This window comes from Giraffa tippelskirchi, chromosome 7, assembly GCF_054371585.1.
Source record: "Giraffa tippelskirchi isolate mGirTip1 chromosome 7, T2T-mGirTip1v1.2.pri, whole genome shotgun sequence".
NCBI classification, from domain to species: domain Eukaryota; kingdom Metazoa; phylum Chordata; class Mammalia; order Artiodactyla; family Giraffidae; genus Giraffa; species Giraffa tippelskirchi.
In genome coordinates, this window is record NC_137281.1 from 123,302,857 (window position 1) to 123,328,987 (window position 26,131).

General features: G+C 39.7%; 1 protein-coding gene across 18 annotated transcripts in view; it reads right to left on the reverse strand.

Moving 5' to 3' along the window:
• The window catches only part of DUT (deoxyuridine triphosphatase), a 71,307-nt gene that overhangs the window by 26,630 nt on the left and 18,546 nt on the right, over positions 1-26,131 (reverse strand). For 8 of the 18 annotated variants that reach the window (XM_081508536.1, XM_081508544.1, XM_081508548.1 and 5 more), the window contains one exon: positions 24,828-24,949. In XM_081508536.1, coding sequence (XP_081364662.1) covers positions 24,828-24,949 — 122 coding nt within the window. Of the gene's footprint in view, positions 1-492; positions 1,007-15,177; positions 15,231-17,422; positions 19,054-24,827; positions 24,950-26,131 lie in introns of those variants that run through there. The other 10 variants (XM_081508552.1, XM_081508539.1, XM_081508546.1 and 7 more) reach the window with 4 other exon arrangements.

Genomic DNA, 26,131 nt, shown 5'->3' on the forward strand with positions numbered 1-26,131 from the left:
ATCCTAAGAGCTTCTGCTTTAATTCACTGAAGCAGTCATGGGCTCCATGGCAACTTTCACACTGCAGACCCACAGAGATGCTGAAACTTGCCTTGGTCTTTCTGTGGCCTCATATAGGTGCTCAGTTAAACACACTGTATTGGTTGTTCAGAAATTCACTATTTTTCCAGTGCTTCCCAAGACCCGAGTTTGGCGACCAACCTCTAGCTCTGTGGCATATTACTGATGGAGATGTCTACTTCCTTAAAGTTCCTTCTAGAACATACTGAGATTCATGACCATAGGTTATAGGTCAACTTGGTGTCCATAGCACTGTGAGGATGCTGAAAAAAGGCAGGTCATTTTCCTCCTAATTTTTTTTTTTTTACCTTTTAATGTGCCTTCAGAGCCATCAAGGTTTTAAGAATGATAATTTCTTCTTGTCTCCAGCACTTTAATGTGTATAGTAATGATAAATTTGAAAGTATATGAAGTGTATGGTTTACACAATTCTTTTATAAAATTAGCTTATTTTTATTTTCATCTTTACAACAGTTAAAATATGTATAAGTATCTCTATCAACCCAGAAAGAAATCAAGTCTCAGGGAGTCCTCATACACAGCTGGAGAGAAGCAGAACTGAACTGGAATCTAGATCCTTTGACTAGAAGCCCACAGAATTTACATGAGCAGGAAGTTGGTGAAAAACTTGAAGAATAAATTAAGTGAGGGGATGGGCAGCTAGCTTCACTATAGGTCACCCCATCCCTTGCTCTGAAGAGGATCCAGGAAGCTTGGGTTCAGAGGCAGGTCATGGGAATAAAGCTATAATTACTAAGTGAAACAGCTGTTGAAATGAGCCACAGACGTCTTGGCTTCCCCTTCCCTTGCAGAAGCCCGTATGTGAGTGGTTTCCAATCCACGTCCTGAGAAGCTTTGGAGTTGGTGAAGTTTCCTCAGGGTTAGCATAACAGCATGATGGAACCCCTCTGCAGGGCCACTTTCATCTCTTTCAGACACTGGGCATCTGCATAAGATTCAGTTTAAGGAGAGAAATCATCCCTCTACTTAGGAAAGCTTCTTTGAAAATAATCATGAATATTTAACCTCTTGCCCATTTAGTTTCTCCAGGACATCTGTATAATTTTCAGCCAAGGAGTTTGCCATTAAAATAGGTAAAACCATGACCTATACTGACACAGAAGGACCTAGGATCTGGAGTAAAGATCAGGCTTAAGACATAGGATTTAGGAGTCACAGGAACCTGGTTGTCCAGGGTCAGAGGAGGTGGCCCACCAAGGCTGTGATGATAAAAACTCTGAGTTGAGCAGGACCTCATCAGAGAATGTGTGTGGTATGAATAGGAACTGAAAGATAGATGTAGGGGACCACATTTCAGATTTTTCCCAAACCTACACCAGAATTTTCCAGAGTTTTAGTAACTTCTAATGATCCACGTTGAGCTTCATTCCTAAGAGTTTCCATACATTAAGTTCGACTAGAAACACCACCAATCGTATTAAATAGAATTGGATCTTGTCTTCTATTTTTACCTGATACTTTCATAAATGTGTGAAATCATTATTCAGCCCTGTCATCTGATGGAACTTGCTGAACTCCATAAATTCTACTAGCAGGTCTGGCTCATTTCAGGTTAGGATTTGGGTCTGGGGCTTCCCAGGTGGTGCTAGTGGTCAAGAATCTGCCTGCCAATGCAGGACATATAAGAGATGTGAGTTCGATCCCTGGGTTGGGAAGATCCCCTAGGGGATGGCACAGCAACCCACTTCGATATTCTTGCCTGGAGAATCCCATGGAAAGAGGAGCCTGGCAGGCTACAGCCCACAGCGTCACAAAGAGTCAGACATGACTAAAGTGACTTAACATGCATGCAAAGAATTAAGGGCCAGAATGAATACAGATTGAATGAAACTTGATAAAGAAATGACTAAATTTAATCACAAGCTATCAGGATCCTGAACCTGTTATAGAAAGTCAACAAACACTTTTTTTTTTTTTTACCGCAAAGGAAAAATCAGGGATCTTGTCAGAAATCATTTTGGGGACTCTGAAATAAAGACATTTCAGAGGCATGAAAACAAGACTAGCAGTGCAATGAGATGCTATCCTTTCCCTGACCCCTTGTATCATAGAAACAACAGCTGATATACAGTTTTACTATGGAGAGAAAGAAAAGACCTTGGAAAGTTTAATCCTGGATATCCTTAGCCTGGGGTTGAATATCAAGGTGGAGCACTGGCCTGCCCATGAGTTGTGCATATTAATTCCTGTGCACTGCAACCACTCAGCCTAAGATACCCCCCTGGTAATTACACCTCCCCAAGGCAGTGCCCCCAAAGCACTGTTACATTAGGCAATTGTGGCAAACTGGTAACCTGATAGCAGCACATTATGTAGTTATGTGGGAACTCTGGTTTCTGGAACAGATTGAGGTTCCCAAGCTCGGGTCTTGTGCTGTTTGGGCGTGTCTTGCATGAAACACTCTTTATGTAGAAAACAGACTAAAACACTAACACCATCTTTAAGATATTTTTCAATCACAGCCTGAAGTTAATCCACCTCTTTCATAAGATTTCTTGTCAAAAAGTAAAATAGTTGCTAAAAACAATAAATAACTGCCTTCTCCGCCTGACATTTATTACGAAGCTTGTTTAAATACTGTCCTTGTGAGTAAGTCCGTGTAACATTTCAGATTTAATAAATGAAAATGGGTGGGGAACAGTAATGAAGATTTAAGTCCCAGTTTTCATTCATTGTGATAAGAACCAAACTCCCTGTGCCTAGGCATCCACCCCTTAGAAAAGCTGACTTCAAGAAAGTGGGAAAGAAAGGAAAAGAAGCAGAGAGGAGCATCTTCATTGTTCAACCTGAGGGACTGAAATTACATACTTAGGAAGAGAAGAAAAACAGGAAGTTGGAGGTCACATCCCAGTGGCAGCAACACAGTCAACTTGAACCATGCAAGCTGTGCTCCCAGGTCTCAGAGGGGGGATTCAGATGGTTTGTGGGGATTTGGCTTCACTAGTCAGATATCCTTCAAGGTTCCTTCTGGAGCCATGTTGGAGGAGCTAGAGAACATGGATCGACCACGACCAGGTGGAAGTGGAAGCTCTGGGAAGAGGAGGAAGGGAGGGTGGAGAGATGGCGAGAGAGGGTTGCTGAGAGGATGGAGAGAGGATGAGAAGAACTCACAAAATCTTATGAGATTTTACCATACCCCTCTGATATATGAAGAACTTTAGGCATGATTTGGAACAGGAGACGGGCAATCTGAGGAAAGAGAATTTTGGATGATATGTTTAACATTTGTGTCAACAGTTTGGCTTGGACCTGGAGTAAGTGCCAGGTCCCTCGCATAGCAGGCAGGGTTCTTTGGGGCCTAATTCCCTCAGGAGCTCCCTCATCAACCATGATAGCACCTATGAGGGGGACAATTGCTGGTGACATACCTGAGGGCTTGTTTCCCATCAAGCTATAGATAGATAAGCTAGCTCAGTTGTGGCACATGCCCCTTGGCACTGCCTCTTAAATGAGCTAGGGAAACAACCATTCGATGTGTGATAAGTGACCACGTCTTAGGAGCTTCCAAGAGGTAAGATTTTAAAGTTTGGGATGATGGCACTTCAGATGGTTTGCCAACAGCTTTCATATAAAGGAAAATTTCCCAAGGAAAGAGGAGGATCACTCAGGTATCTGAAATACCCTCAAACACTTTATATCACAGCATGTTGTCTTTTTATGACATGTTAATTGGATTTAAAAAATTTTCTCATTTAAAATCAGCATCTGAATGTTGATATTTTTTATCAAATTCAGTGTACTGCTATGCTTGGAGTCGTAAACCCCGGCCCTACCGTGTCCTAAGAGACTTGTTTCAGCGGGAAGGGGCAGGCCCAGGAAGTAACGGAAGTTTCAAGTGCTGCTATACTCTCTGACAACGTCCAGTTTGACCAGAGTGCACTCTGAGAGAGAACAGCTCAACCATTGGAAGGCCAGTGACCTATGGTCTGGTGAGAAAAGGGGAACTGACCCAATTGGATTCCTTTCTTGAAATGTTTGGATTTGGGAAACTGAGATATTGACTTAGCTGTAAGAAGGTCATGTAGACCCAGGGGCTACAACAGTCATCATGGGACAGGCTAAATGAGAAGAGAACAGAACAGAGGCAGAAAAGGGAAGGGGAAGGGAGAGAGGAGGAGAGAATGCCCCCCAAAAGAGTGGTTTTGGTTCCCTGCGACCTTCCAGGTCCCATGAGTTCTTGTGGTGCTTCACTTGTTTCCACATCCCTGTGACTCTTCTTGGTTTCCTAACCTTCACACTCCCTACAATCACTCCCAACTACTCCCCCTTCCAAACCACCACCACTTTCACAAGTGGGCTTGTCTGGCTCTTTATTCCTTCCAATCATAACAATGAATGCCTGAAAAAAATCCCTCAAACTCTAGCTGGGATTTCCCTTAAAGCCATGAAAACCAAGAGAAATACAAAAGTGCCAACAAAGAAGAAAGGAAGTATAAGAAGAAAAAAAAAAGGAAATAATCAAAGCTAGATATGAGACGTGACCAAAATTTAACTAAATTTTCCTCAATTTAAACTTTTAAAGTTACATTGAAGCTAGAAAATATCCTCCGTGATAAATAGTAAGAAAGAAGACAACACTCTGAATAGAATAGGAAAAGACTGAAACTTTTTAAAAAAGCAAACAGTGAAAGAAAAAAAAAAACACTAGAGAGACTTCTGACATTCTTTCTGAAAGGAGAAATGCCAAAACGGAATACCTACTATGTGCTAGCGGCTTAGTACATTAGCTTGTTGGATTTTCACAACCAGCCCTATTTTACAGAAGCACAAACAATTCAAAATAGTTCAGTTAACCTGCCAAAGTTAGAAAGCAGAAAAGAGAAAAATTCCATGTCTGGCTGGCTCCAGAGCTGATGCTCTAAAGGAACATTCTGAAGGAAAAACATGTTTGTCCCAGAGTCTCTAATCAGGCGGCTGTCAGAAAAGGCTGGTGCTGAGATGAAGTGCTGAGAGAGGGACTAAACTTCAGCAGGTTTTCCCACCTGAAAGTCTCAGTAGCAAAGCATTGAGGTGTCTGTTCTAGCAAGTGTTTGCAATTGTTGGGAATTTCCATACAGCTGGATCTTTTACAAAACAAATCCTGGCCAGAGCCATGATTACTGGGAGAGACAGCTGTAGGGTGGGACTTGCATGTAGCCTCATCTGAGGTCAGCATTGAGCAAACAAGATTAGGCAAAAAGGGTGCATCTTGTGAAAAGCCTTGGTGACATTTATGGAAGAAGGAAACTGCCAATGGGAACAGCACAGCCTCAATGAAGGACAATTTATCTTGTCTAGATGTAGGGCATTCACCAATGAGGGTATCCTTGCTTACCAGGCATTAGAAGGAAAAACCTTATCTAGAACAATTAAAAAAACAACTCAGCTACAGCATGTGAAACAGAGGTGCCCTGACTTTATTATAACTGTCTCAAGAGGCTTTGAACTCAAAGCCTCTTGAAAATATGACATTCTGTGAGATCGCCCTGTTCTATAAGGAAGCACATTTAAGAGCAGAAAGACAGGAGTGGATTATGCTAGATTATATACTGCAAGCTGCTGCTGCTGCTGCTAAATCGCTTCAGTCGTGTCTGACTCTGTGCGACCCCACTGACGGCAGTCCACTAGGCTCCGCCGTCCCTGGGATTCTCCAGGCAAGAACACTGGAGTGGGGTGCCATTTCCTTCTCCAATGCACGAAAGTGAAAAGTGAAAGTGAAGTCGCTCAGACATGTCTGACTCTTCGCGATCCCATGGGCTGTAGCCTACCAGGCTCCTCTGTCCATGGGATTTTCCAGGCAAGAGTACTGGAGTGGGGTGCCATACTGCAAGCTAAATCAGTCAAAAAGCAGAACCCAGAAATCCTGACTCACAGGTGTAGGGTTTGCACTTCGGTGCACTTGTTTTACAGCACCCAAGGGGTCTTGCATTATATCTTCTTTATTTATTCGTTGGGCACATATATATTGATACATATATATAGAGAGAGATGATATTTTATATATACATATATATAGAGAGAGAGAGAAAGAGAGAGAGAGATGTATAATATTTGCGCTTTCCTGCTGGCTCAGCAGTAAAGAATCCACCTGCAATTCAGGATATGCAGGAGATGTGGGTTTGATCCCTGGGTCGGGATGATCCCAGGAAGGAAGAAATGGCAACACACTCCAGTATTCTTGCCTGGGAAATCCCATGGACAGAGGAGCCTGGCAGGCTACAGTCCATGGGGTTGCAAAGAGTTGGACATGACTGAGCATGCATATATATATATATATATATATATATGTATATATATATATAGAGAGAGAGAGAGAGAGAGAGAGAAAGAGAGAGATGAAAGTAACACTGCCAAGAGCTAAAAAATTCAAAGAAGACAAAATCTTAGTCCTTGAGGCCTGATATATATAGCAGCCCTCTATTGTGGGGCTGGGAAATATTATATCTAAATTCTCCATTGTAGGATTGGGAAAATAGAAATGATTTTATACAAGTATATTAAGTGTTATGTGAGCACTTAGGAAGAGAACTATTATACATTATACTTTGGTCTGGAGGAGTCATTCTTCATAGGAGAGGCAAGTAATAAGTAGATGTTTCATGGGAAGAAGAAAAACAGTCCTCAAGTAACAGAAGCAGTCTATTCCTGGCTTTGAAAACAAGAAAGAGCAAGCCTGTTTGAAAAATAGCAAATAACTTTTTATGCTAGACTAGTGGGTTAAGATTAGAAAAGTTACCAAGAGTCAAATCATGAAAAATTTTGTGTGATAACACTAGAATTAATGCTGTTGCTATTGCAATTCTATAAACAGATTTTAGAAAGGGAAGTGCTGTGATTATATATTGGCTTTAGAAAATAACCATAATTCAAATTAAACATGAAAAATTAAAAATAAGCATTTATATAAACTCTCAAGCTTACAGTAATTAATAAAGGTATAAATTAATACAGCAGACATTAATAAAGGTATAAATTCCAAAAAGCTGTAGAGGAGACATCAGACAAGAACTGTCAACTACATTTTGGATGATGGTAAGCCAAAAGAAGAGGAGTAGCTGACTGAGCAGAGGAGAGAAAGCTAATAAAAGCTAAAAGCCTAATAAAAACTAAGGAGAAGAAGCTAAGAAGAAGCAAGATGAGCTGCTCTAAGGAATTTTGGAAAGGTCAGGAATTGATAGTCCCTGTTGCTTTTGAGGATGAAGGAAATGGGTGGAGCAAAACCAAACAATTTATGAATTGAGAATCTGCATAAATTATAGACCCTTCTCTATGCCACAAAGTCAAGTGAGTATCTCTCCCCTGCCCTGGTAGAAAGCAAAACATTGGTCTCTGAAGATGCTGAACCAGCAGGGTTCTGGTCTCAGTGATACCAGGGGACTAGACATAAATAGGTTGAAGTGGAAGTCCACATTTTGAAGGATGAGACTTGGAAACTTTCCTGTAGCTCCATGAATGTTGACATCCAAGCTTATACTCCCCGTTGAGGTGACTGGGGAGTCACCTTTCTTTGGAGAAAGTGACAAGTTTTCCCTTCCAAAACACTACCGGCACTGACAGGGGAGTTACCTAACAAAATGCCTGGGTTTCACCTCATGACTCTACAGGGAAGCTCACCAGTCAATAAGTCATACCCGAATACAAAGGGCTTCAATTAGCTTTTTATTCCTTGACCCCTAAATGTAAGCAGGCAGCCAAAGACCTCAAGATATACAAGGAAATTCTCTAATATGAAAGATAGATTTAAAAATCAAAGGGAAGTATAAATAAATGGAAAAAATAAACCATGGAGAAGAGAGAGACAATGCAAGAGAAAAAGCTTTCATTAATTACTAGCTATTGGATCTATGAAACAACAGGATGCAATAAAAAGGAAACAATAAGCGAAAAGGAAAAACCTGAAAATATAAAAGTAGAACTATTTTTTAAAATCAATAAAAGAATTGGAAGGTAAAGTTGAGAAAATATTCTAGAAAGTAATAGAAAAACATAATGATGAAATATAAGAAAGTGAAATACCACACCAAGGCATATCATTGTGAAATGTCTGAATACTAGGGATAAAGAGAAAACCCTAAAGACTTCCAAAGAGAAAAACAGTTCCCACATAATCGCAATGGCATTGGATTTCATAAAAGCAATACCAGAAGTTAAAGATAATGGAAAAATGACTTCAAGATTACAAGGAAAATAATTACCTTTCTACCTAGAATTAAACACTTGGCCAGACTTTCACTTCAGTATAACATTAAACTACAGGTATTGTCAATATGTAAAGTGTGATGCACATGTACAGTTACCAATATTTGTTTCTCCTTTCTTTCCTGGTACACAGGAGACTATACTTTCCAGATCTCTCCAAGTTAGGCTGGGTCTTGTGCTCTGATCAAGTGGCTGTGAGCAGAAGTTTCATGTGCCGCTTCCTGGACAAAGCACTGAAGAGAGAGTATGGGCTCCATGTTTTCTGAAGAGCCTCATGTTGAGATGGTGGAGCCACATGTTTGAAGTGGTTTGGGTCATTGAATCACCACGTGAAAAACAGCTGCCCTGGAGAGTTACCAGACCTTCAGCAGACATTTGTGAGCCAGAAGAGACATAATACATTAAGTCATTAAGATTTGAGTCTTATTTGTTACTACAGCACAGTTTAGCCTAACCTAATACACAACCAACTAAAAATATTTCTAAATGCACCATTTCTCAAGAAGCTAATGGCTACTCTGTAACGCAGCAATTCCACTCCTAGGTGATATACCAAAAAGAAATGAGTGCACGCATACAGTATACCACAGCAGAAAAACAAAAGAATAAACCACTGGGTACAGGCAACGACATGGATGACCCTGGTAAGCATAATGAAGAGTCAAAGAAAGCCAGATATAAAAGAATATATACTTGATGATTCTTTTACATGAAGTTCAAGAGCAGGTAAAACTAACTGATAGTGACAGAAGCCAGAATAGCAGTAACCTTGCTGGGGATGGAGTGATGGTGGAGGCATTGGGAAGAGGCATGAGGGAGCCCTGAAAGCACTGGAGATATTCAATATCTTGATCTGGGCGGTGGTTACACAAATTTACGTGTGTGTGTGTGTGTGTGTGTGTGTGTGTATACAAAAAAATTTTGTTGGTTTGGACATTTAAGTTTAGTACGGATATGTGAGTTGGGCCGTAAAGAAGACCCAGCGCCAAAGAATTGATGCTTTCAAACTGTGGTGCTGGAAAAGACTCTTGAGAGTCCCATGGACAGCAAGGAGATCAAACCAATCAATCCTAAAGAAAATCAATCTGAATACTCATTGGAAGAACTGATGCTGAAGCTCCAATACTTTGGCCACCTGATGCAAAGAGCTGACTCATTGGAAAAGATCCTGTTGCTGGGAAAGACTGAGGGCAGAAGGAGAAGGGGGTGACAGAGGATGAGATGGTTGGATGGCATCACTGACTCAACAGACATGAGTTTGACCCAACTCCAGGGGATGATGAAGGTTAAGGAAGCGTGGAGTGCTGCAGTCCATGGGGTTGCAAAGAGTCAGACACGACTGAGCAACTGAACAAGAATAACAACACTTTACTATATGTTTGTTGTACTTCAACTAAAAAGAATGTTTTAAAAGAAACTACTGGAGACTGTGACTCACCCAAATGAGGACATAAGCCCAAAGTAGCAAAGTATGGGATCCAGGCAATAGGAAATCCCCCAGAGGACAGAGATGAAGGGAATTCCTAAGCAGATGGTGGGTCCGAGTATGGCAGCTGTACAACAGGCTGGAAAGTCATGGCTGGAGCCAGAGACAGAGGGATCAAAGAGAAGCATCTAGAAAAAAGGAAGAAGAAAAGGAAACTGTAGATTATCTTAGTGTTCTACTCTATTCAAGGGAATGTTACTATTCTTTCAAAGAATTTGGGGAGGAATTAATGATAAACACATGAAAAACTAAGCAACAACACACAAAAAGGCTATTATTAATATAAAAAAGTTACATAAACATGTCACCACATTAACTATGGCTGAGCTATAAATTTAGCCAAAATATTGTTGTACAATTACATTGGGAGGATGGAAAGAAGGATAGCAGGGTGGGAGGAGTGTGCAGGGAAGAGGTATGGTATAAAAGCTGAATTTTCATCAGCTGCAGAGGAAAACCAGAAGAGAGTGCCAAAATTAAAAAAATAAGGAAATAGCTGCCAATGCATATTATTTAGCAACATGAAAGCAAAGAAAATAACAGTTGAAAATGTTTCAACTCAAGATGGAGAAGGGTAGATAGAGGACTGCTATTTTTCATTGCATACCTTGTTATATCATTGACTTTTACAGCTACATACATAAAGTATTTCAGCACCATGCTGAAGCAATTAAAAGACATCTCACAAAACTCTAAGAAATCTAAAATAAAAGAAAGTAACTCATTTCAAAGTATATTTTGATCCAATTAATTTTTTTTAAAGACACATTTACAGTACCTAGTAATTTTCATTGGTGGAGGAGACATTGTAAAATCATGCTATAATCCTTTCAGGGATCCAAAAAGCTGGGACATCAAACCCTGTCAACCTCAGATGTTTACTTCAAAGAAAACAGGATCATGAGGGAGAGAAAGTTCTATCAGTTATCAACTCTATCATAGCTAACAACATGATAATATTGTACTAGAATTTTTAGATGTAATCATTTGTGGTCACTGTTTTAAATCCTGGTTGTGCAATTTAAATGTGGTCTTAAAAAGTTAGGTTGTGTTAAAGGAGTGTGGTCCCATTAAAACAAGGTAATTTGTACCTAGAAGGACCTAGGCTTGCAACTTATGTAGACCTTTAGAGTCACCAATGTGGGCAAAAATAATTGTACAGTGTTGGCTAAGATGCTAAGAGTAGCAAGTAACAAGAAACCTCAAAGTGGCTTAAACAGTTTTTAAAAAGGGGGAATTTACTTATCTGAAGATGCCCAGATGTAGAGCTGCATAAAGGATGTCATGAAATATCCAGTTTCCTGTGGTTGCTTTCTGCTTCACACACCGTGGTGTCAGCTCTGTCCTAATGCTGACACCTCTCTTGGTTTTAAGATTGCTGCTGCTCTCTTCTGGGCCTAATGCTTCCTTGTTCAAGTACATTGGGAAAGAGTGGGCATCTTTGACAGATAATTCCCAGAAAAATTCTCAAATTTGCTTGCAATGGACAGGCTTATGTCACATGCCAACCATTGAACTAGTTGTTGGCCAGGAGATGAAAAGCACAGGAGCATTTTAAGAGAGTTCAGCCTCCCTCAAACAACACTAATGCTTAAATGGAAAGCAAAAAGCTACTGGGAGAGGAGGAGTTGAGACAGATGGAGAAATAACCATAGATGTCCCCAAAGGGAGACTTCCCTGGTGGTCCAGTGGTTAGTACTCCATACTGCCAATGCAGACGATGCACGTTGGATCCCTGGTTGGGGAACTATGATCCCACATGCCATGTGGCATGGCCAAATGATAAAAAATAAAAATAAATACAACAACAATTTTAAAAACATGTCCTCAAAGGCACTTTAAAAGAAGGAAGCCCAGGACTTCCCTTGTGGCTCAGTAGATAAGAATCCCCTTGCCAAAGCAGAGGACACGGGTTTGATCCCTAGTCTGGGAAGATTCCTTATATCATGGAACAACTAAGCCTATGCACCACAATGACTGGAATCTACGTGCTCTAGGGCCCCTGCTCTCAACAAGAGAAGCCACCACAATGAGAAGCCCATGTACTGCAATGAAGAGTAGCCTCCGCTAGTCCAAGTGGAGAAAACCGATGTGCAGCGAGGAAGACCCAGTACAGCCAAAATAAACCAATAATTAATTTAAAAAAAAAGAAGGAAGCTCAGAATGACATTGTACAGGAGGCAGTGGTCAAGACCATTCCCAAGAAAAAGAAATGCAAAAAAGCAAAATGGTTCTCTGAGGAGGCCTTACGTATAGCTATCAAAAGAAGAGAAGTGAAAGGCAAAGGAGAAAAGGACAGATATACCCATTTGAATGCAGAGTTCCAAAGAATAGCAAGGAGAAATAAGAAAGCCTTCCTCAGGGATCAATGCAAAGACATAGAGGAAAACAATAGAATGGGAAAGACTAGAGATCTCTTCAAGAAAATTAGAGATACCAAGGGACATTTCATGCAAAGACGGGCACAATAAAGGACAGAAATGGTATGGACCTAACAGAAGCAGAAGATATTAAGAAGAGGTGGCAAGAATACACAGAAGAAATATTAAAAAAGATCTTCATGACCCAGATAACCATGATGGTGTGATCACTCACCTAGAGCCAGACATCCTGGAATGCAAAGTCAAGTGGGCCTTAGGAAGCATCTCTACGAACAAAGCTAGTGGAGGTGATGGAATTCCAGTTGCGCTATCTCAAATCCTAAAAGATGATGCTGTGAAACGGCTGCTCTCAATATGCCAGCAAATTTGGAAAAGTCAGCAGTGGCCACAGGACTGGAAAAGGTCAGTTTTCATACCAGTGCCAAAGAAAGGCAATGCCAAAAATACTCAAACTACCACACAACTGCACTCATCTCACATGCTAGCAAAGTAATGCTCAAAATTCTCCAAGCCAGGCTTCAACAGTATGTGAACCGTGAACTTCCAGAAGTTCAAGCTGGATTAGGAAAGGCAGAAGAACCAGAGATCAAATTGCCTATATCTGTTGGATCATCGAAAAAGCAAGAGAATTCCAGAAAAACATCTATTTCTGTCGTATTGACTATGTGAAAGCCTTTGACTGTGTGGATCACAACAAACTGTGGAAAATTCCTAAAGAGATGGGAATATCAGACCACCGACCTGCCTCCTGAGAAATCTGTGTGCAGGTCAAGAAGCAACAGTTAGAACTGGACATGGAACAACAGACTGGTTCCAAATTGGGAAGAGAGTATGTCAAGGCTGCATATTGTCACCCTGCGTATTTAAGTTATATGCAGAGTACATCATGCGAAATGCCAGGCTGGATGAAGCAGATGCTGGAATCAAGATTGCCAGGAGAAATATCAATATCCTCAGATATGCAGATGACATCACCTTTATGGCAGAAAGCGAAGAACTAAAGAGCCTCTTGAAGAAAGTGAAAGAGGAGAGTGAAAAAGTTGGCTTAAAACTCAACATTCAGAAAACTAAGGTCATGGCATCGGGTCCCATCACTTCATTGCAAATAGACAGGGAAACAATGGAAATAGTGACAGACTTTATATTTTGGTCTCCAAAATCACTGCAGATGGTGCCTGGAGCCATGAAATTAAAAGATGCTTCCTCCTTGGAAGAAAAACTGTGACCAACCTAGACAGCATATTAAAAAGCAGAGACATTACTTTGCCAACAAAGTGCTGTCTAGCCAAAGCTATAGTTTTTCCAGTAGTCATGTATGGATGTGAGAATTGGACTATAAAGAAATCTGAGCGCCGAAGAATTGATGCTTTTGAACCATGGTGTTGGAGAAGACTCTTGAGAGTCCCTTGAAATTCAAGGAAATCCAAACAGTCTATCCTAAAGGAAATCAGTCCTGAATATTCATTGGAAGGACTGATGTTGAAGCTGAAACTCCAATACTTTGGCTACCTGATCTGAAGAGCTGACTCACTGGAAAAGACCCTGATGCTGGGAAAGATTGAAGGAGGAGAAGGGGATGACAGAGGTTGAGATGGCTGGATGTCATGAGTTTGAGTAAGTTCTAGGAGTTGGTGATGGACAGGGAAGCCTGGCGTGCTGCAGTCCATGGGGTCTCAAAGAGTTGGACACGACTGAGCGACTGAACTGACTGAAGCTCAGAATGTGTTGGCAGTTGCAAGTGGACTATCTTAACATTGTCACATAGTCCATATATTGTACCTCAAAATACTTATTTCCTTAATTCCTGTTGAAATGTTGAGAAAGTCAGTAAGAATAGGATATTTGGAAGGACAAATGGAGACTTTTCTATATTTTGTGGAGAAAAGCATGTCTTTCCTGATAGAATGGCAATGGCATGGAGAAGGCAATGGCAACCCACTCCAGTACTCTTGCCTGGACAATCCCATGGACGGAGGAGCCTGGTAGGCTGCGGTCCATGTGGTCGCTAAGAGTCGGACACGACTGAGCATCTTCACTTTCCTGATAGGATCAAGACTAGGATAGCGTACATAATAGGAGAAGGCAATGGCAACCCACTCCAGTACTCTTGCCTGGAAAATCCCATGGATGGAGGAGCCTGATAGGCTGCAGTCCATGGGGTCGCGAAGAGTTGGACACAACTGAGCGACTTCACTTCCACTTTTCACTTTTGTGCATTGGAGAAGGAAATGGCAACCCACTCCACTGTTCTTGCCTGGAGAATCCCTGGGACAGTGGAGCCTGGTGGCCTCACGTCTATAGGGTCGCACAGAGTAGGACACGACTGAAGTGACTTAGCAGCAGCAGCAGCAGCAGTGTACATAATACTATGGTGAAGCAAAGGTTGTAGGTTTCTAACTAAATCAAATGATCTTGGAATAATAGGCAAGCCCTAAGAAGGTCCCTAAATTGACTCCAGCATGGGGGAAAACCATAGCATATCAAGCTGTAACTTAACAGTAGTTTCGGTACCATCAAAATGGTTTGTCCAAAAGGTAAAAAGATATACGATTGGATTTTCCTGAGTTTCGTAGGTTGAATTATTTATATTAAAAAAAGGACAACAGTGTCCACCTTATGTAATAGTCATGAGGATTAAAACAGATATTTTTTGTTTTAAGGGTGTGTAAGGAATAAGCATGAGGCAGTTTGAGGAGGATATAAACAACTGTAAAGGTTGAAAAAGCAGCCTCAGTTCATAATTTAAGATCTTTCTCTATTTCTAAATGCACCATTTCTCAAGAAGTTAATGGCTGCCCTATGACCCAGCAATTCCACTCCTAGGTAATATATTGGGAAAAAAAAAAAAAAGAAATGAGTGCATACATACTACATTCCATAACAAAAACCAAAGTAAACTACTGATACATGCAACACCATGGATAACTCTCCCAAGTATAATGAAGTGTAAAAGAAAACCAGATATAAAACAGTATATACTTGATCCTTTCACATGAAGTTCAAAAACACGTAAAACTAATTGATGGTGATAGAAGTCAGAATAGAGATTACCTCGATGGGGATGAAGTGATGGTGGAGACATCAGGAAGAGGCATGAGAGAACCCTGAAAGCAATGGAGATATTCAATATCTTGACCTGGATGGTGGTTATATGAATGTATACATATATGAAAATATATAGGGCTGGACATTTAAGTTTAATACGCTTTACTATATGTTTGTTGTACTTCAACTAAAAAAAATTTTTTTTAAAGAAACTACTGGAAACTGTGACTCATCCAAATGAGGACATAGCCAAAAGCAGGAAAGCATACGATCCAGGTAATAGGAAAACCCCCAGAGAACAAGAGATGAAGGGAATTCCAAGCAGATGGTGGGTCCAAGAATGGCAGCTGTACAATAGGCTGGAGAGTAGTGGCTAGAGCTAGAGAAAGTCTGATAATTGTTACACTTAGATGTAAGTATAAGGCACTTAAAATAGAAAATTATATAGCTGAGTGGAAAATTATGCTACCTTTGACTCCTTTTACCACTTGTGAGGCAACCTAGTCCCAGGAGGGAATAAAATCACAGGTATAATGCTGTCTTTGCAATCTCAAATCAATGGGGTGATGGAAAATGTCACACAATGGAAGAAAAACACAGAAAGATTCCATAATTTTAACAAACATGAGAAAACACAATTCTGGTGTGCATATGTCTTCAAGAGATTGAGTGACCATTTTAAGATATCTGAATTCCATCATTTTTACTGTTTGTATTACTTTGGTCAGTATGTTTGTTGTAAATTCTACAACTGAATATTTGACCAGAACTCGTTGTTTAGGTTGGACTGCTGCCACAGTAGAACCATAGTACTTAATTTTCTCCACTATTACTAGGATTATTTATATTAATCGTGTGATTTTTTAACCTATTAGAATTAAGATTGCTAAACAATCTCAACATGGTAGTGAACAACAAGACTGGTCTATGAGTATAGATTGTATTTAACTATTAGGTAATATTTAACAGTAGTTAATGTTTACAAAATATTGGGGATATTTTAGACTAATTTTTAAAAAGACAATAAGTGGCAAATGAGTATTTAATTTTCCCTAATATCTCATTAGGACTATAAAGAAAGCTGAGCACAGAAGAATTGATGCTTTTGAACTGTGGTGTTGGAGAAGACTCTTGAGAGTCCCTTGGACTGCAAGAAAATCCAACCAGTCCATCCTAAAGGAGATCAGTCCTGAATAGTCATTGGAAGGACTGATGTTGAAGCTGAAACTCCAATACTTTGGCCACCTGATCCACAGAACTGACTCATTAGAAAAGACCCTGATGCCGGGAAAGATTGAAGGTGGAAGGAGAAGGGGATGACGGAGGATGAGATGGTTGGTGATGGCATCACTGACTCGATGGACATGGGTTTTAGTAAACTCCGGGAGTTGGTGATAGACAGGAAGGCCTGGCGTGCTGCAGTTCATGGGGTCGCAAATAGTCGGACATGACTGAGCAACTGAACTGAACTGAATATCTCATTGCGTTTTCTCTTAAATGAGCAAATATTTAACAATTGTTTTGCAAAATAGCCCTTTAAATTAAAAGATGTTCTAAAACAATTTTTAAATATATATTTTTAATCTATTAGAGATACAAAAAATTTATAGAAAGCAAGTTCATTGATTTTTGTGCTTATATTTAAGGTGATAGAACTAATCAGAAACCAAATTCAAGATGTATTTTCAGGTACTTTAGTGACATAACAAATTTGACCCTGAACACTCAATTCTTTGCAAAGTTCTCATCAGACAAATATGACCAATGATATAAAAATGGCCAAAGTTTGTAAGGACATAATTGTCTGGCTTCATAATAATTCTTATGATAGTAAATCCTACTGAACACTTACCAGGGACTAGGCTTCATCTAAGCATTTTGCAAATATGTTCTGCAAATTATTTACTCTTCCAAAAAAAGTAGCATAGATGATATGATTTCCCCCATTTTACCAGAAGAGGAAACTTAAGTACAGATTAAGTTGCCCAAATCCACAACTAGTAAGTGATGGAGCTGAGGTTTGAACCCAGGCAGTCTGAATTCAAAGCCCATACCTACACTACCTACTTTACAGTACAGCTAAGACTGCCCAAAACTTTCAGGTTTTATTCTGGATTTTCATCTTTTTTACTTGAAGAATGTTTCTTTAAAACAGGCTGGCTTTTAATTGTTTAAAATACTTTTCATTTTATTATGTCATATTAAAACTTTATATTAAAAAGTAGAAAAGATAATAAATCAATTTCTAGTACTGTACTTCTTTTTTATTTCTATAAAAGGAAGACAATAAAATAGTGTTTGGATTACAGTATAGGAAAGCATATATGTGTGGTATAAATGCAATACATCTTGATAATACTATATAAATCTCTTTAGATTCACCTCTGGAAAAAAAAGAAATGCTTAATGACAATAAGCAACAGAGGGAAGTTTGAGGACAAGTTTAAGACGATCTTAAACTGAGTTTATAGCTCTGTGTTTCAGACTTTTAGAGAAAAAAAATATTCCAGAACAGTTTGATACATGTGTCTTTTCAGTTCTCAATTTTTTCTTTGTTACTGCCTATCTCAGACTCTTTATTAGAACAATATTTCTAAAGATGAAAACCAGAATTGCTCAATGACAGTATTTTTTATCAAATTCCATCTATTTCAGATATTTAGGAAAATTTTTTTAGCTGAGACTTTCAGAAAATAACCAGAATTACTGCCATGTGATTGTAAAGATTTATTCTATGACATTTTCAAATCAGCTCAATCTACCATCTTCGTGTTCCAATTACTTCTCAATATTTCAAGACAAATATTTAGCAGTTGTTAATCTTTAAAAGTAAGAGATGTTCACCATGGTTTTGATTTTCATAATATGTGCATTATCGAAAGGCAAACGAGAGAAAATGCTATCAAATAGCTACCCATTAAAAAAAGTATGGGGTGGTTGAGACTTTTGATTTTGGTGGTTCTTATGTTATAGAATCCATGTGACAGACATTTAGATCTGGATATGTAAAGGTTAGGCAACTAGGATATTCATGCTCTTCCTTTACTTGGAATATTGGTAACTCCCCTGCCATCTCCTGTATGTTGGTTTGAAAATATGTTTTTAAAAGTATGAATTAAACACAGTAATTGAACACAGTAAATGAAAGTACATTGTCTTTGTATAGCTAGGTTAATTGGAGGAATTATGTAAGTTTAATAGTAGCAAAATGTTCACCAAGTATTCATTTGTTTGACAGTTTTAGTAATTTAGCAAAAAATCTATTCTTCATGATTATTTTTTATATTTGGGGAATAAATATGCTGATAATCCTTTTGCAACTCTCACATGTATGCAGCAGGACTGTTTGTAAGATTAGGACCCCATGAGGTACTAAAGCAAGCATTCACTTCTCTCACACTTAAGGTCACAAATTTTTGCAAGTCAAAAATGTGGAGCATGCCAAAAACATCATGCTGCACACTACCAAATAAAAGAACACTGTTATTCTTACAAGGAAAGGTTTGACAAGACAGGAAATAGGCAGGGTCAGAGAAGTTTACTTAATACCAAGTCTTATTTAACCATCATGAAGCCAAAATACAATGACAGTTTAAAAAAATAAACAAATAGCTGTTACACAAAACAAAACCCCAGGATACATGGTCTCTACTGGAACTGATTATTAGATTTTTAGCAAATACAGGAAGTGGATAACCCCAGAGAACCTTCACAAAATTTCTAGACATCTTCTCCATTTACTTTGGTCACATGCCCTTCAATGAGATAATGTGGATTAAAGGAGTTCTAATTTGTGAGTAGATATTTGAACAAAGAAAAATTGATCTTAAAATGCTGCAAAATACCTTCATTAAAGGGCCATCGTTTTAAAACTGCATTCTCCTAAAAATGGGAGAGAAGAGAAAGAGAAAAGAAAATGGAAGATAGGAAAAATCTAGTTGTTCATTACAATTTTCCATTTTTTGTTTAAACCCAGCAGGAGGGCAAAGCTCCTGGCTTCTCCTCACCCTTGCAAATGCCAGGAGGGATTATGCAAACCCCACAACCACCCAAATCTTATTGAAAGTTATAATCATTGTTCTCATTTAATGACTTTTGCCTGCATTCACTCAAATATTGCTGCATCTTGTTTTCTGCCAGCTTGGACCCACTGGGAGTCATTGATTCATAATTGCAGATAAACCAAAAAAGAAATATGCTACCTTTACAAAAAGCAAACATCAAGTGACATCTAGTGGATGTTTGAATATCATTTTCTAAGGCCTCTGAATAGTAATATTCTCAACAATATTTTATCTTAATATTACTTATAATTTGTGTTTTTTCAGATAGAGCCTCTGTCTTTTCCTAAGACAGAAAGACGTTAGATAGAAAAGTTGTCATTTTCTTCTCTCAAAGAAAAATTTCTTTCTACTAGTATATGAATAGCAATTCTCAGGATAAAGCACTCTGGAAATAACTCATCTGTAACTCTGCTGTGTGTGCGTGTGTGATGGTCATGTCCGACTCTTTGCGACCCCATGGGCTACAGCCAACTAGGCTCCTCTGTCCATGGGGTTCTCCATGCAAGAATACCAGAGTGGGTTGCCATGCCCTCCTCCAGGGGATCTTCCCAACCCAGGGATTAAATTGGCTTCCCCTGCATCTCCCATATTGGCAGGAGGATTCTTTAACCACTGAGCCATCTGGGAAGCCCCCATAACTCATGCTGTAAGTATGCAAAAAGGGTCACGGTATATGCAACAGTAGACATACTTGAGCAATTATCAACCGTGTAATGGTTTTTAAGATGTCACCTCCAATCTCAAATTCCTCTTTTTATTATCTGTAATCCTCAGTTCAGTTCAGTTCAGTTGCTCAGTCATATCCGACTCTTTGCCACCCCCATGAACTACAGCACGTCAGGCCTCCCTGTCCATCACCAACTCCCGGAGTCTACTCAAAATCATGTCCATTGAGTCAGTGATGCCATCCAACCATCTCATCCTCTGTCGTCCCCTTCTCCTCCTGCCTTCAAACTTTTCTAGCATCAGGGTCTTTTCTAATGAGTCAGTTCTGAGGATTAGGTGGCCAAAGTATTGGAGTTTCAGCTTCAACATCAGTCCTTCCAATGAACACTCAGGACTGATCTCCTTTAGGATGGACTGGTTGGATTTTCTTGCAGTCCAAGGGACTCTCAAGAGTCTTCTCCAACACCACAGTTCAAAACCATCAGTTCTTTGGCATTCAGATTTCTTCATAGTCCAACTCTCACATCCATACATGACTACTAGAAAAACCATAGCCTTGACTAGACGGACCTTTGTTGGCAAAGTAATGTCTCTGCTTTTTATTATGCTGTCTAGGTTGGTCATAACTTTCCTTCCAAGGAGCAAGCGTCTTTTAATTTCATGGCTGCAATCACCATCTACAGTGATTTTGGAGCCCCCCAAAATAAAATCTGCCACTGTTTCCACTGTTTCCCCATCTGTTTGCCATGAAGTGATGGGACCAGATGCCATGATCTTAGTTTTATGAATGTTGAGTTTTAAGCCAACGTTTTTACTCTCCTCTTTCACTTTCATCAAGAAGCTCTTTAGTCCTTCTTCACCTTCTGCCATAAGGGTAGTGTCATCTGAATATCTGAGGTTACTGATATTTCTCCCAGCAATCTTGATTCCAGCTTGTGCTTCCTCCAGCCCAGTGTTTCTCATGATGTACTCTACATATAAGTTAAATAAGCAGGGTGACACTATACAGCCTTGACGTACTCCTTTTCCTATTTGGAACCAGTCTGTTGTTCCATGGCCAGTTCTAACTGTTGCTTCCTGACCTGCATACAGATTTCTCAAGAGGCAGGTCAGGTGGTCTGGTATCCCCATCTCTTGAAGAATTTTCCACAGTTTATTGTGATCCACACAGTCAAAGGCTTTCGCATAGTCAATGAAGCAGAAATAGTAGTTTTTCTGGAACTCTCTTGCTTTTTCGATGATCCAGCTGATGTTGCCAATTTGATCTCTGGTTCCTCTGCCTTTTCTAAAACCAGCTTGAACATCTGGAAGTTCACGGTTCACATACTGTTGAAGTCTGGCTTGGAGAATTTTAAGCATTACTTTGCTAGCGTGTGAGATGAATGCAATTGTGCAGTAGTATGAGCCTTCTTTGGCATCGCCTTTCTTTGGGATTGGTATGAAAACTGACCTTTTCCAGTCCTGTGGCCACTGCTGACTTTTCCAAATTTGCTGGCATATTGAGAGCAGCACTTTCACAGCATCATCTTTTAGGATTTGAGATAGCTCAACTGGATTTCCATCATCTCCACTAGCTTTATTCATAGAGATGCTTCCTAAGGCCCATTTGACTTTGCATTCCAGGATGTCTGGCTCTAGGTGAGTGATCCCACCATCGTGATTATCTGGGTAGTGAAGATCTTTTTTTATATTTCTTCTGTGTATTCTTGCCACCTCTTCTTAATATCTTCTGCTTCTGTTAGGTCCATATCATTTCTGTCCTTTATTGAGCCCATCTTAGCATGAAATGTTTCCTTGGTATCTCTAATTTTCTTGAAGAGATCTCTAGTCTTTCCCATTCTATTGTTTTCTTCTATTTCTTTGCACTGATCACTGAGGAAAGCTTCTTATCTCTCCTTGCTATTCTTTGGAACTATGCATTCAAATGGGTATATCGTTCCTTTTCGTCTTTGCTTTTTGCCTCTCTTCTGTTCACAGCTATTTGTAAGGCCTCCTCAGATAGCCATTTTGCTTTTTGCATTTCTTTTCCTTGGGGATGGTCTTGATCCCTGTCTCCTGTACAATGTCACAAACCTCTGTCCATAGTTCATCAGGCACTCTGTCTATCAGATCTAGTCCCTTAAATCTATTTCTCACTTCCACTGTATAATCGTAATGGATTTGATTTAGGTCATACCTGAATGATCTAGTGGTTTTCTCTACTTTCTTCAATTTAAGTCTGAATTTGGCAATAAGGAGTTCATGATCTGAGTGACAGTCAACTCCTGGTCTTGTTTTTGCTGACTGTATAGAGCTTCTCCATCTTTGGCTGCAAAGAATATATCAATCTGATTTTGGTACTGACATCTGGTGATGTCCATGTGTAGAATCTTCTCTTGTGTTGTTGGAAGAGGGTGTTTGCTATGACCAGTGCTTTTTCTTGGCAAAACTCTATTAGCCTTTGCCCTGCTTCATTCTGTACTCCAAGGCTAAATTTGCCTATTACTCCAGGTGTTTCTTGACTTCCTACTTTTGCATTCCAGTCCCCTATAAACTTGAAGAGCACTATTAATCTAGCAAATCTATATTTAGTCCAAATATCACCCCTATTTTCTGTGAGAATGCTGTGGGAGAATTATGCAAGAATTTAGGTCCACTTTTTATTACCATTGGTAATTTTCGCTGGTTCACCACAAGTTATTGAAAACAGTGACTTAATCAGAGCTACAAACAAAGCAGTTGAAAACTGAATTGGGTTTGGGGTTGCCGAACAATTCTTCTCCAGATATTTCATGTGTCTGACAGGCTTCATGTGGAATAAATCCCTTGCATTGCTGTCTAGAGACTGAATTTGTACAAGAGACAGAAAGGGAAATTATTGACTGAGAAACTGAAAAATGGCGTTTAAATTTAGTATTTTCTTTCCTTTCAAGAAAAGGAAACTTGGAATATTCAACTATAACCCAAATGCCAGCTGTCTGGCTGTCCCCAAGTCTTCCATTCTTTTAGAGTCACCCATTTTAATAATAAAACACACACACACACACACACACACACACACACACACACACAGCCCTGCATGAACTCTGACTTCCTGTAGAAAATGTAGAATCACTTTCTTCCCCTCGTCATCCCCCAATAATTTCAAGAATTCTTGGGAGCTCTGCTCAGTCTCAGCTCCGCCTCAAGTTTAATACTACTGTCGTATTCTTTATCCACTTTGGCCCAAATGCAAATTTGTTTTGCTCTTTGCCTCCCTCCAGTGTGACACTTAAGCTGTACATGTTGGAAACTTTATTGATGTTTGGGCAATAGGAGGGAAGCTACAGCACAGATGGCTCATCAAACAGATTAAAATGTAATCTATGCAGTGATAACTATGTCTGGACTTTGTTTCAAAATAATTCATTGCGGTTGGGGATGGGGGAATAGGTGGGAATCTAGAAGAAACAAAATCAGCTAAGAGCTGATAAATGTTGAAGTTGAGTGATGAATATGTGGGGTTCATCATACTCTATGTTCTATTCTTGTTCATGATTGAAATTTGCATTAAAATATTTGAAAGAATAAGCTCCTTTGTCATCTCTGATGCAGGAAATTTCTCTGGCTTCCACTCCCTTCTCCGATTAGCCTCCTATCACATTTTGGGATCCCTTCCCACAACTTCTGAATTTCACTGCCTCTTCCTCCTTCTCAGGTTGCCCAAGCAAGCCTTGAGCTCTGGCACCCCACTCTAATACTGGGAGGAGCTTCCCTACAAATTCAAGAAATCCCTAAAAGGAATTCTGCTCCAGCTTTACAAAATATCATCAGGTAAAACTAGCATAACACCTGGAGTATATAGCATTTTTATAAAAGTTAGTTCTCCTCCACTTACAATTTGTATTCTAATTGAAGTCCTGACAATAGAAATAAAAGTTAATACAGGGAATTCCCTGGTGGTCCAGTGGTTAGGACTCCGAGCTTTCAATGCTGAGGGCACGGGTTTGATCCCTGGTCAGGAAACTAAGATCTCACAGGCTGTGGGGTGAGCTGAAACTTATCTGTATTTTTCTTTAAGTAAACAAAAGTTAACATTAAAAAAAGTTACAGATAAGTACATCAGGACAAAGCAGTTAAAAGTTTCTATACTTACAAACAACTCTTGGGGAGAAATAACAGGTAAAATGTGGCAAAAGAGTAATTATTTTTGCCTTTTAACAACAGATGTTCAATGTAGGCATTGTATCATACATAAATAAAACTATCTTTAAAAAACAATTTTTTGGTTGCTACTCAACTATATTGCAATATCCAAGAGCTAGACAACCATCATGCTAGACTCATCAGAGAGGCATGCGAGACCCAGAGTCTGAACCCTCCTCCCAACTATGAACTTGGAGAGGGGGAGAGAGAGGGGCACCCCCAGCTCCTGACGGTGATTAACCCAGTCTCTCTCCTATCTTAGCATCAACTGGCAATGGCTCCTTTCACTGTGTCTACTTTGGCCTAGAAAATGAAAGCTTTGCTTAGCAAGACTCTGAAGTCAGCTGCAATTAATGTTCAAATCCCCTAAAAGATGTGCTTACAAAGAGAGGAAGTGAAGTCATGTAAGGAAGAAAGACTATTCACATTGAAATACATGTGCAGGAAGAATGAGAGAATTCACTCTGGATGATTACGCTAATAATACAAAGGTGGAAACTGTGCCTCTTGTCCTCTTTTAACATCCCCAAAGGGAGGAGAGGAGTCAGAGATTTGGGGGATGGAGGGGGGGAAAGTAGCTGTGGCTTCTGCAGCGTCTTGCCAAAGGCCCCTGAGCAAGGGACATGGAAAAGTGGACGTGTTACCATTGGCATGTGCCATTGTCCCCAAACACATGCGAGACAATGTCAGCACTCACTTCTGGCTCTAAATTGAAAAAACACTTCCTCTGCTTCTGCCAGCACAATTTTCCCTCCTACTCACCCCTGCAGTCTGACACAGTTTCCATTCCAAGGAGACCCAGTAATGATTCCAAGGCGACTGGGTAACATATTCCAGCAAAAGAGCTGGCGGACAGCGTGAGACAGCACGGGGATAAGTTTAGGCTGAAATGAATTAGGGAACATTTGTAAGTTACCCTTTGAAGTTTTGTATTGCCTTATCATCAAACAGCTTCTCTTCTTTGGCAGTACATTGATTTTTCTGACTATGAAAATCTGTTTCATCTCTTCTATGATAATCACACACAGTCTCAGTCAACGGGCACCTTCTTTTTCCTGAACAGTATTATTGCACAAAGTAGGGAATCATCCTACAATCACCACCTGACAGGACTCCCACACAGCATTAGCCTCTTTCTAATATTATTTTCCCTATCATGCTCAAAAATATAATGCTTACATTCCAAACATATATCTGCAGGGGATTATATATTTATATATATAAATATATATATATATTTATATACTATATATAATATATAATATATATATAAAGGCAAATATATATTTGCCTTTGCTCTAGTCAAGTCTCTTTTATGAGAGCTTCCTGTCATTTGTCCTGATCTATGCTACTATTTGTCAAAATATCATCTCTGAAATTGCCTGCTTCTCTAAGATGTCAGAAAAAAATATTTCATGTTCACTAAAATTAAAGTCATTATAAATCTCGCAGAGGTTTTTAAATGGGGACACACTTAGGATTTTTTTTCAAGTATAATGCCCTTTCTAATAGTCAGAGTGGACTGGACCTGGCGAAGAGTATTTTGTCGTAACATTTCCCCTGTAGCCCTTTGTGCACTAGAAAATAGTCACAAAGCGTTTACTTTTTTATCTACTTGTACAATGTGTGGTGAGAAAGCTAAGCTTGTATTTGGTTCAGTCTTCATAACTGAATAGAAAGTTGAGTTAACATCATTCCTGAGTGGAGAAGGGGTGAGTGAGTGAGTGAAAGTCACTTAGTCATGTCCGATTCTCTGCAATCCCATGGACTGTGCAGTCCATGGAATTCTCCAGGCCAGAATACTGGAGTGGGTAGCCTTTCCCGTCTCTAGGGGATTCCGGGTCTCCCGCATTGCAGGCGGATTCTTGACCAGCTGAGCCACAAGGGAAGTCCCAGAGAAGTGGTATAAGACTTTAATCAGGAAGTTGGAGCTTAGCCCTGTAACTACTGTGGATGGTTGGTTTCATAACCCCTAACACATTTCAGCCTCCTTTAGGCTCAGGCAGTTCATATCTAACGATGTCTTAGGTCAGCTTTGAAGATTCAGCCTCAATTTTGTTTTTGTG